At 44.0% G+C, this 18,322-nt stretch overlaps 1 protein-coding gene across 1 annotated transcript in view; it reads left to right on the top strand.

Moving 5' to 3' along the window:
* Window positions 1–6,954: 6,954 nt before the first annotated feature.
* CHST7 (carbohydrate sulfotransferase 7) overlaps window positions 6,955–18,322 on the top strand; it is a 32,756-nt gene continuing 21,388 nt past the window's right edge. The window contains exon 1 of the mRNA XM_056107353.1: window positions 6,955–8,531. Within this exon, the coding sequence (XP_055963328.1) occupies window positions 7,021–8,481 (1,461 nt within the window). The 5' untranslated portion in view covers window positions 6,955–7,020 and the 3' untranslated portion in view covers window positions 8,482–8,531. The remainder of the gene's footprint in view (window positions 8,532–18,322) is intronic.

The raw sequence follows: 18,322 nt of genomic DNA on the forward strand, positions 1-18,322 counted from the left end.
AAGACATCCAGATGGGAAAGGAAGAAATCAAACTCTCACTATTCAGAAGCCACTGGGTTCCGAGATTGGTTTGTGTGCCTCTGGGATCATGGCCGTTCTGGAGCCAGAGGAGCTGTTCATGGGCGGCAACTTGAGGTCTCATCTGGGCAGGGAGAGGGGCCGATCCCACCCCCATCCTATGAGGCCCCGTGTCTCTTGTCGCTGTGCGCTCATACCTCTCAGTCCAATAGGCTCTGAGAGATGACAGTCACCATGTTGCCACTGAGGGGAAAAGGTGGAAGGGACAACGCCTTTTCCCATCCAGGATAGCACAGGGCCATAGCTTAATTCACAGTCCAGAAGCATTTTTTCCAGAAACTCCTGGGTTCCAATATTGGTTTCTGTGCCTCTAGGATCATGGCTGTTCTGGAGACCTTGGTATCTATCTTAAGGACACAAAACTATATTTAGAAAAGACTTTTGTGCTCCGATATTCATTGCTGCATATTCACAATAGCAAAAGTATGAAAACAATTCAAGTGCCTAAGAATGGGTGACTGGTGAAATGAATGAATGCCTCACCAAGAATACATTACACAGCCAAACTCTCATTCATATTTGAAGGAACAGTGCACAACTTCACAGATAAAAAAAAAAAAACTCAGGAACATAGACTAAAACCTATTGTTACAAGAACTAAATGGGCTACTTTAAGATAAGGCCCACAAGTACACTAAACTCCAACATCATAATAATCTCTCTCAAAAGCAATGGACTAAATGCACCAATCAAGAGGCACAGAGTGGCAAGATAGATCAGAAAATTGAGCCCAACATTCTGCTGCCTACAAGAAACACATCTGAACAATCAAAGCAAACACAAGCTCACAGTCAAAGGCTGCAAAAGCATTCTCCAAGCAAATAACCCCATTAACAAAAACTTTGTTGGGGGCTGGAGCAATAGTACAGTGGGTAGAGTGTTTGCCTTTCACGCGGCTGACCCAGGTTCGATCCCCAGCATCCCATATGGTCCCCTGAGCACCGCCAGGAGTAATTCCTGAGTGCAAAGCCAGGAGTAACCCCTCTGCATTGCTGGGTGTGACACAAAAAGTAAAAAACAAACAAACAAACAAACAAACAAAATCTGGGGTGGCCATACTAGTATCAGACCACATAGATTTCAGGATGCAGGTTATAAGAGACAGTGAAGTTCATTTTTTAATGATCAACGGATCGGTAAATACACCAGGAAAGACTCACAGTCCTAAATGTATATGCATCTAATGAGGGACAAGTAAAATGAGTCAGGAGGAGGACAGACATTGAATAATTGCACTCATTTGTGGAATATATATTTTTTAAAAAACGTATGAGTCTAGGGGCTGGAGCGATAGCACAGTGGGTAGGGCATTTGCCTTGCACGTGGCCGACCCTGGTTCGATTCCCAGCATCCCGTATGGTCTCCTGAGCATCGCCAGGAGTAATTCCTGAGTGCAGAGCCAGGAGTAACCCCTGAGCATCGCCGGATGTGACCCAAAATCAAAAAATATATGGGTCTAATACCCAAGGACAGTAGAAACAAGGGCAAGGCAGATTAGTGTATGGTTGGAAACCTGACTCAAGTGCTGGAGGAGAAGGCAGTTTGGATAGAAAAGAGACCATTATGACAAAGATAGTTAAAAATAATCAGTCTGGATAGGAACTGCTGAAAGTATATAAAAGAACAAACATGATGACCTTTCAGTATCTGTATTGCAAAATATAATGCCCAAAAAGAGAGAGAGAGGGAGAGAGAGATAAAGTACCTGCCATAGATCCATAGAGGCAGGCTGGGGGAGGTGAGGTGACAGGAGGGAAACTGGGGACATTGGTGGTGGAAAATGGAAACTGGTGGATGGATGGGATGGTGGAGGATTATTGTATGTTTGAAACCCAATCATGAGCAGCTTTGTACCTGTGTAGCTCACAGTGACTCAATAAAAAATCAATAAATAAGTAAAAATAAGAATGGATGACTGGGTAAAGAAACTGTAGTATATGCGCAATGGAATGTCACTCAGCTATAAGAAAAGACAAAGTCATGCAATTTGCTGCTGCATGGATAGATCTGCAGAGTATCATGCTGAGTGAAGTAAATAAAAAAAAGGACAGATATAGAATTATCTCTATCAAATGTGAGATATGAAAAACTAAGTTGGGGGATAAAAGGCCAAGGATAATGAGCCTGAAAACTGGTCTACAGAACTGAGCTTTTCATGATGGAAGAATGGGAGGTTGAGAGGGATCACGGATGGAGTAGGACTGTCTTCTGATCTAGTCTCCATAAAAAACAGCATGCAAACTTCTCAAAACATTAAAAACAGAACTCCATATGACCCAGTGAATACATCCCTTAGTGTCCATTCCAAGAATGAAAAAACTTTAAACTGGAAAGATGTATATACAACTTCAGTGCTAAGTAAAGTAGACAGGATATGAAAACCCAAATATCCAATGACAGATAAGTGTATAAATAAATTTTGGTGTGTAGACACAATGGAGTACCATGCAGCAGAAAGAAATCTTTTCTTTTGCTAAAACTTGAATGTAGTTACTTGGATGGCTGTACTAAGTGAAATATGTCAAAGTGAGAATTGCAAATATCGGATGATCTCAATCATCTTTTTTACATAAAGAAACAAATCAAGGCAATGGAATGTATCTAATGATAATAAAACTTCAACTACAAACCTGAGGTTACCAAGTTGGGGCAGAGCACGAAAAAGAGAGTGAGAAAGGAAGAGACAGAGCAGAAGTGATACAAGTACAGTGATAACACTTTTTGGCATTTAGGTGACGGTAAATGCACAGTAACTTTACATCAAAAGCATAAATGTTGTTATCACTACTGTAACCATACTTCCTCAACTATAGCACTGTAGCACTGTAGCACTGTCCTCCCATTGTGCATCGAATTTGCTCGAGCAGGCCCAGTAATGTCTCCATTGTGAGACTTGTTCCTGAACTATAATAAACATAAATCTAAACCTAACCTAAACCTGTTACTTGGCCTATAAACAATTTTAAGAACTAAAAAATATTTCCCTCACTACCTCAGTGATACTTCTGCTGCTTCCAACACTACCTGGGATCCAGCAAGGTTTGAGGCATGATTTCTGTTTTTTTTTCCTGACTCATTGCCAAGAATAAGTACTCTAGTACCTTTGATATGATACCCAAGACTTTCTCTCTGTTTCTCTCATCTTCTTGCCTCTCCCTCTCTCTTTCTATAGTCCATTATACCCACTCTACCTTCATCTATCTCAGGCTAGGAGAAATATCTCCATGGAGGGGCAGGCTCATTGGCCTGGTAGCCTCAGCTGAGACAATGTATTCTCTGATTCAGGTGGCTAGTCAGGGCTTCTTTATCTGTTTATCCCAGAGTTCCAAGAGTAGCAGGAGAGAAATACCCAAAATGGAAGCATCTTTTAAGCCTCTGCTTGTGTCATGCTTGTTACTATCCCATTAACCAATGCATATCACAGGGTCATTCCAGAGTTAGTGTAGGCAGGCATTGCCAATGAGCACGGAGAGAAGTGGGGAAACCTATGTTGTTTTAGAACTATTCTCTTTTTTGGCACACCTAATGGTGCTCGAGTGCTACTCATGGCTATGTGCTTTGGAGTGACCTTGGAATGCCAGGGATTGAATGTGGGGCAGCTATATGCAATGCAAACACCTTACCCCTATATTGCCTCTCCAATTACTGCAATATTTTTTTAAGCTGACTGTACCTCCCAATACTAGAGTTGAAGCTTTTGGAAAGAAACAACTTTTTGCATTATGCTCAGCCATATTCTTCCAGTCAAATAAGGGCACAACCACTTACTTGCTGAAAAGAGGAAAGGAGTGAAAGTTAAAAATTAGGGGAGAGGCTCCAACCATCCCACAGCATCCACCATGTAAATTTATCCATTAGACCAGCTTTACAGATTCATGAATAATCTCTGAGGAGATGCAAGCAAAGCTGATAAAATCCACAGATACACTGGTCCCCCAGCTGAAAACTCTAGGGCATCCTTGGGAAGGAGTGGGCTGGGTCCTTCCCTTGCTGAAGCGTGGAAGTGGCACCCACACCTCACAGCTGCCACCATACCACCAACTCCACTGCTTTACAGCTAATCTCTGCAGAGACACCAAACCAATGAAAATTCCAGGTACACCGGTTTTCTGGGGTCTTCTCAGATTGTGGGTGAGCAGCCTACGCCGACCCCATACTTCCAGAAACCAGAGCAGCCACATCCACACCCCATATTCACTGAGGTGTAAAATCATTAGCCCAGTTATACAGATCCTGGAGTTTTGGGAATGCACAGCTGCCATTCTAAATTCCACAATATGGAATCCCAGTATGAGCACACCAATTTAGATGGGAAAACATGATCTTGCCTTCTACTTCACAGAGAAAATGAAACTGTGCTAGACAATCTCTTACTTTTCCATTACTAGACCCATTTAATCATTTGTGGCAAGCACTGTAGCACTGTCCTCCTGTTGTTCATCGATTTGCTCGAGCAGACCCAGTAACATCTCCATTGTGAGACTTGTTGTTACTGTGTTTGGCATATCGAATAGTTGCCAGGCTTTGCCGTGGTAGCTTGCCAGGCTTTGCCGTGCAGGAGAGATACTCTCGGTAGCTTGCCAGGCTCTCTGAGAGGGGCGGAGGAACTGAACCCAGGTCAGTCTGGTCGGCTGCATGCATAGATTGCTCAGCTAGCAGTAAACAACTTAGTAAACCTTCAGACATGGACTTAATGACCCTCATGGTGAGATATAACAGTTTTCACAAATTTTCTTTCACTGAATTATTTTTTGATAATTCCATTAGCCATTTAGTTGTAACAGGCAATATAAAATCAGTTATTTTGTGACTGCTAAGGGGACAGGTTTGGGGAGTGGTTGGGAAATGAGAACAGTTGTGGAGTGAAGGTCACTGTAGTGGTGGGATTGGTGTTGGAGCATTAAATTCGCATAACAACTGTATTATGAACAACTTTGTAAACCATGGAGTTTAAACAAACTTTTAAAATAGGGGAGGGAAGAAAGAGTAGGCAGGTAAGGCTCTTGCCTTTCATGTGACTAACCCAGTTCAATCCCCAGCACTGCATATGGTCCTCTGAGCACTTCCAGGGGTGATCCCTTAGCATAGATGGGTGTGACTTACCCCCACCACCAATTATTGAAGGAAGAAGACATAAATGAATATTGCAAAATATTCTTATTGCGAAAAAGAATATGTGCACAGAAGTAAAAGAATAAATGGGTCTGGTGATGGAAAAGTTAAGAGATTGTCTAACATTTTCATTTTTTTCTGTGAAGTAGAAGGTAAGAGGACTATCTGAGATCTAAGGAGAACAGAGAATATGTGCAATAGTTATAGTTGAACTTGAGACTGGAAAGTGACAGCTCTACTACAGGGAGATGTTTTGCAATAGTATTTTCATTGCAGACTCAAAGAAAGCCAAAAAGGGTGGGGAGAGGATCATTTTGCCAAATGAGTACAGCAAAGAATGCTGGGCAGGAAGTTTAAGTTATTAGCAGAATTGTTACAATACTGGCCTGAGGTCTCAGCTGAATATGATAAATTCAGAAGAAAATGAGAGTAGTGGTCAGTGAGGTTGGAGAACAGGATTTGAACAAGTAGGCCAAGGAGAGACCAGTATGCACAGAAAGCAGAAGTATGAGGGAGTGATTTTCAGAGGTGGCATACTTTCTGTTACAAAAAAGATCAAAAGAGAAGACCTTAGTTCAAAGACCAGTTACAGTTTTATAGCTGATATATATTCCCCTGGTGGAGATGAGATTTGTTTTCTGTGTTTTGTTACCCTTACAGCACCTTCCTCAAGGGAGTGGGAGGAAGCTCTCCTTTCCTTTTCTGTTATACTGCTGCAACAAGCCAAGTATTCCTTTTGGTTCTCTTTTGGATTTCAGGATCTCAAAGGGCTTGGGCTTCAAATCACTTTTTATTCCACATTTGCCTTCAGGTCTCTGCTCTTGTGTTCTTGAGAAATAGCAACATTGTACTGAGAGATATGTAAATGTCTTTTGCTCAGACATGTAAGAACAGGTTATCCTGTGGTTAACAAATAACACCGCACGGGCGCGTGCACGCACACACACACATACACCCACAAATCTCATTACACTAGAGACACAGAGGCACTAAAATTACTGTATGTTGAGAGTGAATAAACTGATAATTCGGGAGTTGTAAAAATATGCACAGCCCTAAATAAAACAGCACTTAAAAATTCCTAAAGGCTACCCCTGAACAGTGCAAGATACTTGGTGGCTCAAACTCCCCAGACCCTCCTCCTGTGTGCAACTGTATGTATCTAAGTGGAGGAGTTTTCAATACAGAATTTAGTGACACTCATGCTGGAAATAATGGGAAGGCTGCACATAAATAGTGATCAGGGACCCGGTCCTTGTGGAAGCCAGTGAACCTGTGACAGAAACAGGAGGGGGGTCAAACAGGGGAGGCAGTAGAGATGTCGGTAAGATTCACGTTTCATCACAGGGGCAACCTCCCTTTCCTGAAGTCCTTTCATGTAACCTTGACTTCATTCTGGAAGAGCTGTGGGAAACATAAGGTCAGGCTCAGCGAGCCTCCCCCCACCCCCAGCCCACAGCAATCCCGGACAAATATTGTAACGCTGTGGGCAATCGAGGCGAGTAGAGAGGCGGAGAGAAGCTGCGGGGTAGGAAGGCGGGATGGGGCGGCACGGGGCGGGACCGGGCGGGACTGGGAGGGACGGACAGCGGCTAAGTTGGCCAATAGGCTGTTAGACGGCGGCGGGGCCAAAAGAGGGCAGGGTTGCCGCCTATAGCACCAAAGCCTCCCAAGTTTCCCTTGTGGATGCATAGCTAAGTGGCTCAGCTGCTCCCAGTGCAGTCTGGCTCAAAGAGGCAATCGGAGCGGACTCCGGTCGGTCCTGATTTCTGAGGAAGAAGAAAACGGAAGCCTGACACGCACTGGGAGTGGGTGGGGATTCGGCGAACGATGAAGGGCCGGCGGCGGCGGCGCCGAGAGTACTGCAAGTTCGCGCTCCTGCTGGTGATCTACACGCTGGTGCTGCTGCTTGTCCCCTCCGTGCTGGACGGCGGCCGAGATTCGGACAAGGGCGCTGGGCACTGCCCTGGCCTGCAGCGTAGTCTTGGAGTGTGGAGCCTGGAGGCGGCGGCAGCGGGCGAGCGCGAGCAGGAGGGTGAGGCGCGCCCCGCTTCGGAGTGGGGCGCAGGCCATTCCCCAGGGTCCCCAGGCAACTTTAGCGGTGCCGTCGGGGAGACGGTGTCTCGAGAAAAACAGCACATCTACGTGCATGCCACCTGGCGCACTGGCTCATCGTTTCTTGGTGAGCTTTTTAATCAGCACCCGGACGTTTTCTACTTGTACGAACCCATGTGGCATCTCTGGCAGGCACTGTATCCGGGCGATGCCGAGAGCCTGCAGGGCGCGCTGCGTGATATGCTGCGTTCGCTCTTCCGCTGTGACTTCTCGGTGTTGCGACTGTACGTGCCGCCAGGGGACCCAGCTGCACGGGTCCCGGATGCAGGCAATCTCACTACGGCCACTCTCTTTCGCTGGCGGACCAACAAGGTCATCTGCTCACCGCCATTGTGTCCCAAAGCTCCCCATGCCCGCGCTGAAGTGGGTCTAATCGACGATACCACTTGTGAGCGCAGCTGCCCACCCGTGGCGCTTCGAGCCCTGGAGGCTGAGTGCCGCAAGTACCCGGTGGTGGTCATCAAAGATGTTCGCCTCCTTGACCTGGGTGTGCTGGTGCCCCTGCTTCGTGACCCCGGGCTCAACCTGAAGGTGGTGCAGCTTTTCCGTGACCCCCGAGCGGTGCACAACTCGCGCCTCAAGTCCAGGCAGGGGCTGCTGCGCGAGAGCATCCAAGTGCTGCGCACCCGCCAAAGGGGCGACCGCTTCAACCGCTTGCTGCTGCCACAGGGTGTGGGATCTCGCCCGGGTGTGCCTTCACGGTCACTGCCCGCAGCGCCACGCGCCGATTACTTCCTAACGGGCGCGCTCGAGGTGATCTGTGAAGCGTGGCTGCGAGACCTACTCTTCACACGTGGCGCACCTGCCTGGCTGCGGCGGCGCTATCTGAGGCTGCGCTATGAGGACCTGGTTAGGCAGCCGAGCACTCAGCTGAGTCGCCTGCTGGGCTTTGCCGGTCTGCGTGCGGTCGCGGCGCTAGATGCCTTTGCGCTCAACATGACGCGCGGCACAGCTTATGGGGCCGACCGCCCCTTCCACCTGTCGGCGCGAGATGCCCGCGAGGCTGTACACGCCTGGCGTGAGCGCCTGAGCCGCGAGCAGGTGCGCCAGGTGGAGATGGCCTGTGCTCCGGCCATGCGTCTTTTGGCCTACCCTCGCAGCGGAGAGGAGGGCGACAGCCAGGTGCCCAGTGACGAGGAGACTCCGTTGGAGACTGAGGCTAAAGGCGCAACATAGCACTGCCACCTCCCGGTTGCCAAACCGCGCGCTCCTGGGGGCAGATTCGGGTAAGGTGGCCCAGGGCGGGGTGGAAGCAGAGAAGAGTGCTAAGGAGCTTGGATCTCAATGGGGGGCGGGACCTGGACAGGCAAGCTTCTCTGATCTCAGCCTGTCTGGGCAGATCTGGACAGGAGGGAAAGCGCTGGGACCTGATTCATGAGGATCTCCAGGTTAACCACCTGCCTTTTCCTAGTAGGACCCAAGAGAGGAAAAATGATAAGCATAGTAGAGGTGGAACCCAGGTCTCTGGCCTGTCAGTCCTTTCTAAGGAGGTAAGGTCATCTGTTGAAGATGGAGAAGGGACAGGACAAAAGAGACTGGAGTATCAAGTCTGAGAAGAGTAGAGGCAGGTTGAAACTCATCACAGAACTAGATTCCGGGAATCAATATGGGTAAGATAGGATTTCGGGGACTATTTTGATACTGATAATGAATATGCTAGTCTGACCTGTGGGGAACTTGGTGTTGGTTTTTATAGGCATAGACAAAGCCAAAGCAGGCCTTGATTGAAAGTTATGAGCTCTTATTCTGCCTACTAATGTTTTCTGTCTGATGGGCAAGCTACCAGGCTTTCCTCTTTAGTTACAAAACCTGCTGACAGTCAGGCCACTCATGGCCATTTCTTGCATTAATGTTTCTCCAGGAACTTGTGGCAGCTCAGGGTTCTGCCTGGCAAACTCCCACCCACCTCTTCCCACACTACCCCCCCGAATCGCTGGAGTTTGCAGGATATTTGACCATATCCGTTCAAATCAGGTCACAAAAGCTGCCTGGTAAGTTTCCTCTAACTTCCAAAAGATCTCAGGGCTAGGCTTACCCCAATACCCCTCCACATCCGTTTGAGAGATGGAATCTCAGAGCGGCTTTTGCTGTGACTGCAAAATAATCTCTGTACAGAGACTCCTCCTTCTAGTTTTGTTCTTTCTCTACAAAATATATATTTGAAAAATGTGCATAAATAAACCCCAAAAGTGTTCAGTGCCTAAGTGAGAGAATGGCCTCTCTCAGTGTCTAAGTGAGAGAATGGACCAGGGGAGGATGGTTCTGTAGGAAGGAGACATGAGAAGTCAGTTTATCGACTTGGTAATGAGTTCTTACAAACCATCAGTCAGGTGGGCGGGTGAAGCCTTCTGCTTTGTGAAGTACAGGAGATGAGGCAAGGCTGTATGGTGGGGGTGGGGAAGGAAGTGACTTCAGTTTCCATTCAATAGTTTATACTGTAATCTGGTATTCCCTTGGCATGCCCTCTGAGGACAAAGTTGAAGCTGTTAATGAAGATGGATTTTCTTGTTATTAGAGTCAAAGGGTCTGAGTGACTTCAGAAGCTGCTTGTCTTCCTTCCCAGTTAATCTAGTGACTTTTTCATTTAGTTTCTGTAATTGCTAGGAAGTCTGTGTTCTTTCCTGACTTCCAAGAGTGAAGGAAGGCTAAGAAACACAGTGGTTGGAGAGATTTTAATAAAAACATCCCCTCATTTTCTAATTCTGTATTTACAGAGGTTAGTAACATCATGTTCTCATATCCTCCTTTGCAGGCTTGACAGAAGGCTTCTTCACAGCAAAAGCTGTGGCATTTGTGTCTTTCCCAGAAACTTCCACTTTTTAACTGTTTACTAACATGTATTGAGTGCTGACTGGGATGAGGGGGTAGGAAAACATCCTCTAGGAAGTTACTCTGTCAGGATGACAGTGACTGGGGCGCAGTGAAGTTCTTTAGAAGGTCCGTGAGATTCCTGTGGAGGGCTGAGGTTCTTTATAAGGTCAGTAGGCTTCCTGTGGAGGATGGCAGGGACACCTGGGGCCAGCTTTAGGCTATTTTGCTCGGTGATGATGCTCTCCTTCTACATTTCTGCTCAAACTTTTTAGGTGCTTTCCATATAACCATATAACCAGTGATTTCAGGAAAATGTTTATATTCCTGGTTATTAGAAAATAAGTGACTAACCCACTGATCAGTTTTCCAAGGCAATATACTCTAGGAATAGGAAGGGGATCTGTTCTCATATGCCACACATTGAATTTGACATTATTGACATATCGTTAATATCTCTTTTACATATGGAGAGTCTGAGTGAGACCCAGGGACATCATGTAACTTGTCCCAAATCACATTGGACTGGTGTGTGTGGGGTACGGGGAGTCATGGGTGTTAAACTATACTTAATATAATACTCATTTTCCTGCCCTCCCTTCATGTCACCTTCAGTACTTCACCAGACTTAGAGGCTAGTCTGGGATGTGAAACAACCTTTAACAATATTACTAATATGTTTGAACTACTGAACAAATAAGTTAAATATCCCTGAGCTGCAAATGGCACCTACACTGAGAATTTAATGACATTACAGTTGTATTCATATGAGGCATCTATGCATGCCCCAGGCTTAACAGCAAAGAGAGGCTACATAAGAATTGCAGCACTCCACAATCATGAATATAAATTACTATAGCAAGCAGTTCATTGTTCATCAATAGTCTTTTAGTATGCATTCTGCTTTTATTCTGGCAGCAGCAATCCTGACTGGTCCAAGCTAGTGGATGTCCATTACAGAATTAAGTAATTTCTAGTGGGTCATATATAACATTCAGGATGCAGATTGGGTGATTTGGTGGGGTTTTGGTTTTGGGTTTTGGTTTTAGTTTGGGGGCCACACCTGCCAGTGCTCAGGGATTACTCCTGACTATGCACTTAGGAATCATTCCTGAAAGTGCTTAAGGACAATATGGGATGCTGGGGATTGAACCTAGGTTGGCTGCATGCGAGGCAAATATATATACCCTCTGTACTATCTCTTCAGCCCCTTAATTTTTTCCCACAGCCAAAAGGACCTCAATACCTTCAGCTAAGACTCCAATGATTCAGGTCTTTCCCATGTTTTACATATTCTGGGCTTTCATTCACCAACTTATCTGTTTATTATCACAAGTTGCATCCCATATCTTCACATAACTATAAAGGGTTATTAAAAATGCAGAAAGCCAGGAAGGTAGTAGCAAGTAAGGGGTGCAGTTTTCCCTTCTACGACTCTCTTTCCTACAATTTGTACATAAAGTTCTTCTGAGACTCCCCAGCCTGACTTCTGTTTATGTCTCATGACTAGATGTAGGTCACGTGGCAATACCTGACAAAAGGAAATGGGATCATTGTAACTGACTTAGACCAGTCCTTCTGGGTGCTGGATGAATGTGTGTTAATTTTAGTGCCCATGTTAATCTTAGTGACAGTGTTTTTAATGACAACATCTGAGCCCCACCTCCAAAAATTCTTGATTTAGTTGGTCTGGGGTGGGGTCCAAAGCATTAGAATATTTGCATTGGCCTGGAGAAATAGTACATCGGATAAGGTGCTTGTCTTGCATGTGACCAACCCAGGTTCCATCCCCAATATCCCATTTTATCCCCTGAGCACCGCAAGGTGTGATTCCTGAATGAGGAGGCAAGAGTAACCCCTGAGTTTGCCCGGTGTGGCCCAACCTCACCCCATGCACCAAATACTGGAATGTGTTTAATGTTTCCCAGGGTGTACTGTACAAAGTTGAGAAACATCTGGTTGGACCAGTCATGACTGATCCTCTGGGTCCAGTCATTGGCCCCTGAATAAAATCAGGATGGGGACTAATAAGATATAAATGAGCAAGGAAATATCACTATAGTAATTTATTATTTACTTATCCATTGATTTATTTCAGCACTGAGATTAAGCCCAGGGCTTCCCTTATTCAGGTAAGTGCTGTGTCTCTGAGGTACACCCGCCACACACACTCACACAGTAAATTAAGCTTAGAAACTGAGTTATGACATTTCAATTAGACGAAGGACACTATAATGGAAATAGAAAAATGTCTTAAATTATTCACATTTTCAGGCATCACCATCTTGCATTCTTTTCATACTTTGTTGTCTGTGGCTTTTTAGCTAATCATTGTACACTTCCCACAACTGTTTCCAGTAGTTTTGATGTTCTATCCGATCTTTTCAGTAGGTCTCCCTTTGACCATGTCCCTGGCATTTAAGACACTAGTCTGTATTCTTGACAAAATAGATCAGACCCTTTAAATGACATTTGAAAAGTAGGTAAGTACATCCATAACCTAAGCACTCATCAATCAGAAAACTCGCTTTCTTAAAGAAATCAGAAAAAGAAATGATCAGCCTTCACCAAATCCCTAACTAAACATTTTCTGGGTTTCCCCCACCTTCTTCTTATTGTTGCAATGTCTGAGGTTCAAACACTTGAACCTTAGTTTGTGGGAGATCTCACAGTGGTGCTCCAGAGTCCATGGTGACAGTGCAGCTGGGATCACACTCTGCAACGTGGGGCAGAATGGGGCATCAAACTCTCATCATCCCACCTGCAAGGCAGGTTCTCTACTGCTGAGCCACATCCCAGGCCCTTCAACTGAGTACTTTAAAAGTCATTTCATTTTAATCAGAATAGTATGCCCCAAACGAGTTAGATAGCATGTTGAAAGGAGAATCCCTAGTTTAAACACAAACTGCTAGAAAACGAGTATTCTGTTCCTACATAGAATTTCTCATTCAACAAAATTTGTTTCAACTTCTAATTATAAATCAATGTGGCTCTACATCATTAATCATCAGGGAGATGCAGATCAAAACCACAATGAGATACCATCTCACACCTCAGAGACTGGCCCAAATTCAAAAGAACAAAAGCAACCGATGCTGGCGTGGATGTGGCGAGAAAGGGACACTCCTTCACTGTTGGTGGGAATGTCCACTGGTTCAGCCCTTCTGGAAAACAGTATGGACGATTCTCAAAAAATTAGAAATTGAGCTCCCATTTGACCCAGCAATACCACTCCTGGGAATATATCCCAGAGAGGCAAAAATGTATAGTCGAAGTGACATCTGCACTTGTTTGTTCATTGCAGCCCTCTTTACAATAGCCAGAAACTGGAAGAAACCTGAATGCCCAAGAACAGATGACTGGTTAAAGAAACTTTGGTACATCTACACAATGGAGTACTATGTAGCTCTTAGAAAAGATGAAGTCATGAAATTTACATACAAGTGGTACAATATGGAAAGTGTCATGCTAAGCGAAATGAGTCAGAAAGAGAGGGATAGACATAGAAAGATTGCATTCATCTGGGGGATATAAAGTAACAAAGTATGAGATTAATACCCAAGAATAGCTGAGATCAGCACCAGGAGGATTACTCTATAACTTAGAGGCCAGCCGGGTATCCTAGAGGAAAGGGCTATTCAGATAGAGAAGGGAGCACCAAATAAAGGATGTTTGGAGGATCCTCCCAGGACGGGAGATGCATGTCGAAAGTAGACTATGGACTGAACATGTTTGCCACTCAATGCCTCTTTTGCAGACCACAACACCCAAAAGGAGAGAGAGAACACAGGGGATTGCCCTGCCACAGAGACGGGGGGATGGGGGGATGGGGGTGGGAGGGATATTATCCATGGTGGTGGAAAATGGGCACTGGTGGAGGGATGGGTATCTGATCATTGTATAATTGAAACCAAAGCACAAAAAATTGTAAATCTACAACTTTAAAAAAAATAAAATAAAATAAAGGGGGAAAAAAAATAAAATCATACCAATCGGTATTTAAATTTCTTATTTGTAATGGGAATAAATAAAATTTTCTAACTATGATAAAAAAAAAAATCAATGTGGGTGTGCTGTTTAAGTCCGAGGACTGGAAGTTAGGATTTTGTAGGGGGTTGCAGTGTCTTAGGTAGGTACCTGAGTGTCTAGACTGTGGTAAGGAGGAATAGTTTTTAAAATATATCCATATCCAAATACTAATTACCTCCTTGGTTTTTAAGACCAAGACATTCTTGGAGCTCCCACTTGGAGCTGCTTTTCTAAGCAGAAACCCTTCAGCCAATGAAGAATTTGGTAGCACTGTAGCACTGTCCTCCTGTTGTTCATTGATTTGCTCAAGTGGCCACCAGTAATGCATCCATTGTGAGACTTGTTGTTACTGTTTTTGGCATATCAAATAAGCCACGGTGAGCCTGCCAGGCACTGCTCTGCAGGCGGGATACTCTCGGTAGCTTGCTGGGGGAAGAATTTGATATTTTAGAAAAATCAAGACTTATCTGGATAGTGAAACAGGGGAAGCTGGCCCTATAAAGTGAAGTGTGGTCATAAGGTAGTATCAAAAATCTTGCCTTGACTCATGGTTTTAATATTAATCACAGGAACCCCGTCTTTAGTGTTTAACTTTCCCAGTTACTTCATTCACCTCGGGCAGTCCCTAAACCATTTTGGCTTTCCTGTTCTTAGTAATAATGAGGAAGCTGGATTAAGAGAATTTCAAGGTTTCATGGCACAAAGAGTAAATAACATTTATGGAGGGCCTACTTTGTACACTGTGTTACTTGCTTAGTGTATGTTGTCTGAGTTAGTCCTCATCTTAACTTTATTCAGTAGATAACATTCTCATTTTGTGGATGGTGAAGCATACTCAGAGAATTTGGGTAATTACCAAGGATAACACAGCCAGAGAATTAAAATCAGATGCTCTCTGTTTTGAAAATAGTGTTTGAGATTTTTTAGAAATAATTATAAATAGGTAGTGAGAAAGAGTTCAGTAATATAGGAAGGTACAAAATGTCTGCTAATTTGACTTCCCTGAAGCAACAACTTCATTTTTGATAGATATATAGCAATATTTTATGCAAATTAAAATAGGTATACAGAGCCTTTTGTGGTTATTTTTCAGTTCTTTAAAATGTTGAGATACAATTAGCCTATAACAATTATATCTATTATATGTATTTATGGTATATAATGCTGTCACTGTCACTGTCCTTCCATTGTTCATCGATTTGCTCGAGCGGGCCCAGTAACATTGTGAGACTTATTACTGTGTTTGGCATATTGAATACATTACAGGTAGCTTGCCAGGCTTTTTCGTGTGGGCGAGATATTCTTGGTAGCTTGCCGGGCTCTCCAAGAGGGCCGGAGGAATTGAACTCGAGTTGGCCATGTTGGTTGTGTGCAAGGCAAACGCCCTACCCGCTGTGCTATTGCTCCAGCCCAGGTATATAATGCAATGATTTAATATTTTTCTATATTGAAGTTATTACCAGAATAGCCTAGTTAATGTTCATCACCTCACATAGTATTTTCTTGTGTGAAAAATTTTAAGATCTGTTCTCTCAGCAACTTTCAGATATGTAGTAGAGTATTATTGATTGTAGTCACCAGGTACTACATTTCATTTCAATGGATTATTTATTCTATAACTGGAACTTTATAACTTTTGATTCTTTTTACCATTTCAAAAATCTACTCCTGCCACCAGCAATCACTATTCTGTTCTCTCTATGAACTGTCTTGTTGTTTTAGATTCTATGGAATATATCTTTTTTATTTACTTCACTTAGTATAATGTCCCCAACATCCATTCATGTTGTAAATGGCAGAATTTCTTTCTTTTTTTAAATCAAGTATACTGTTCCATTATACACACATAAACACACACATACATGCACAAACACACAGGCATCATATTTTCTTTATTTATCTATTACTTGGGCACTTGTTCCTGTTTCCTGGTTATTGCAAATAATGATTCAGTGAACAATGGAATGGCCATATGTTTTTGTTTTTGAATCAGTGCTTTTTATTTCCTTTAGATTTTATACATTCATTATATTACTTCTGGCAAAAAATGAATTATAATATATTTAACCAGTTCCCAGCACCAACATTTCATTGCTACACATTTCCTCCAAATTTTATTTTATTAAAGTACCATGAGCTACAAAGTTATTCAAGTTGGGTTTTTGACATATAATATTCTATCACCAACCCTACCACCAATGTCAACTTCCCTCCACCAGTGTCCCCAGGTTCCTTTCCTATCCCCAGCCCCCTGCTGTCTTGAAAGGAACCTTTAAGGTTTGGTTATTAAAGTTTGGGTCTCATGATTTCAGTGTTGGTCACTCTGAGGTTTGAATATTTAGCTCTATCATTCCTTTATAACACTCATACACCTTGACCCTTGTGCCCGTTGCTTCTTATCTGTCTCTTCTCTCCCATCACCACCACTCCCTCTCTTTTCTTCTCCTTATACTTTGGGACCAAGGGTGATCTAGGCTTTCCCTTTTTAAACCATTGCATTCCTCATCCAATTACTTTAAATCACTTGATCACTTGATATCCCGTTACTCATCGAGTTGCTCGAGTGGGTGCCAGTAATGTCTCCATTCATCCCTGTTGCATGCTAGCGTAGCCCAATGGCATCTGTTCGTTTTAGGAACATGAAGAGCTTCAAACAGATCATTCAGGGTCTTGACGAATAAGTCTGACCATCTCGTAGGTGGGCGTCCACATGATCTTTTGACATCCCGTGGAATCCAGTTGGTAATGGCTCTAGTCCAGCGGTCATCTCTAAATCTCATTATGTGTCCAGCCCATCAGATTTTCGATGCCTTGGCAAATGAGACAGTGTCCCTGATTCTTGAGCGTTGACGGAGTTCGGAACTCTGGATTCTATCTCTCATTTGAGTGAAGCATGATACTCCAAGCATAGCTCTTTCGATTCCTCTTTGAAAGACCCGAATAGCGGTCTCATCCTGTTTTCATAGGGCCCAGGTCTCTGAGGCATATGTTAATGCAGGAAGAACAGTGGAATCGAAGAGATGTGCTCAGAACTGGAGCACATCTTTACTTTAAATGCCGCATATAAATGATATCATTAACTGATTTTTAAATAGAATCCTTTGCTGGCATGTAAGTATATCTCCTTGCTTACAGATATGCTTTTTTTCCCTTTTGGGGTCACACCCAGCAATGCTCAGGGGTCACTCCTGGTGGTGCTCGGGGGACCATATGGGATGCCAGGGGTCGAACCCGGGTTGGCCGCGTGCAGGGCAAATGCCCTGCCCTACCCACTGTACTATCATTCTGGCCCCCAGATATGCTTTTTATCTGTAAGTGAGCAGTACATTTTAAGAAAAATTCTAATGGTATGGTGACTTTATATAGCAAAATGTATGTACATTTTTACTCTTGGAAAGCTAAACTTGCATCAACTTTCATTATTATCACCTGTTTCTTGGTGTGTCTGATGCCATTATTTCCAATAATAGAGTTAATCCAGTTTTTGAAATTTTTAATTTAGTTAGTAATTTGGCTTTTGGGGTCACACTGGAGATGCTCAGGGGTTAGTCCTTGCTCTGTACTCAGGAATCACTCCTGGCGGTGCTTGGGCAACAATGTCAGAGTCGGCCATGTGTAGGGCAAACACCCTGCCCGATGTACTATTGCTCCGGCCCTGACCCAGTTTTTTTTTAAATCGTGACTAGCTTGGTGAAAAGGTGAGGATGAGGGCTCCTGGGCTCTCTTCAACTTTAGAGTTCATCTTAGACCATGAATGGTTGACTCACACCTCAGGGTGTGCCAAGGAGGTTGTAGAGATGAAATCAACTTCTTAGCAGTCTGTATGGATTTGAAGTTTCACCCTTGTCATTCTTTGGGAGAACTAGATATACTTGGGAATAAGCATGATCCCTTTATAAAATTACACTTAACATATGACCATTTGGTGGTTTTAACCAGCTGCTTATTCTGATGCCTTTCTTCTGCATCTGTGACAGTGACTTGTACCTGCTGACTCAAACTGCAACTATCTGAGGACATTATCCAAGGGGAAATTACATTGAATTTTTTTGCTTTTTGGACCACACCTAATGGTACTCTGGGTTTACTCCTGGCTCTGCACTAAGGGCTCACTCCTGGCGTGGCTTGTGGGTCCAAATGGGATAGTGGAGATCTAAACCTGGTTGGCTATGTGCAAGGC

Source organism: Sorex fumeus, unplaced genomic scaffold (genome assembly GCF_029834395.1).
Source record: "Sorex fumeus unplaced genomic scaffold, SorFum_2.1 ptg000162l, whole genome shotgun sequence".
NCBI classification, from domain to species: Eukaryota; Metazoa; Chordata; class Mammalia; order Eulipotyphla; family Soricidae; genus Sorex; species Sorex fumeus.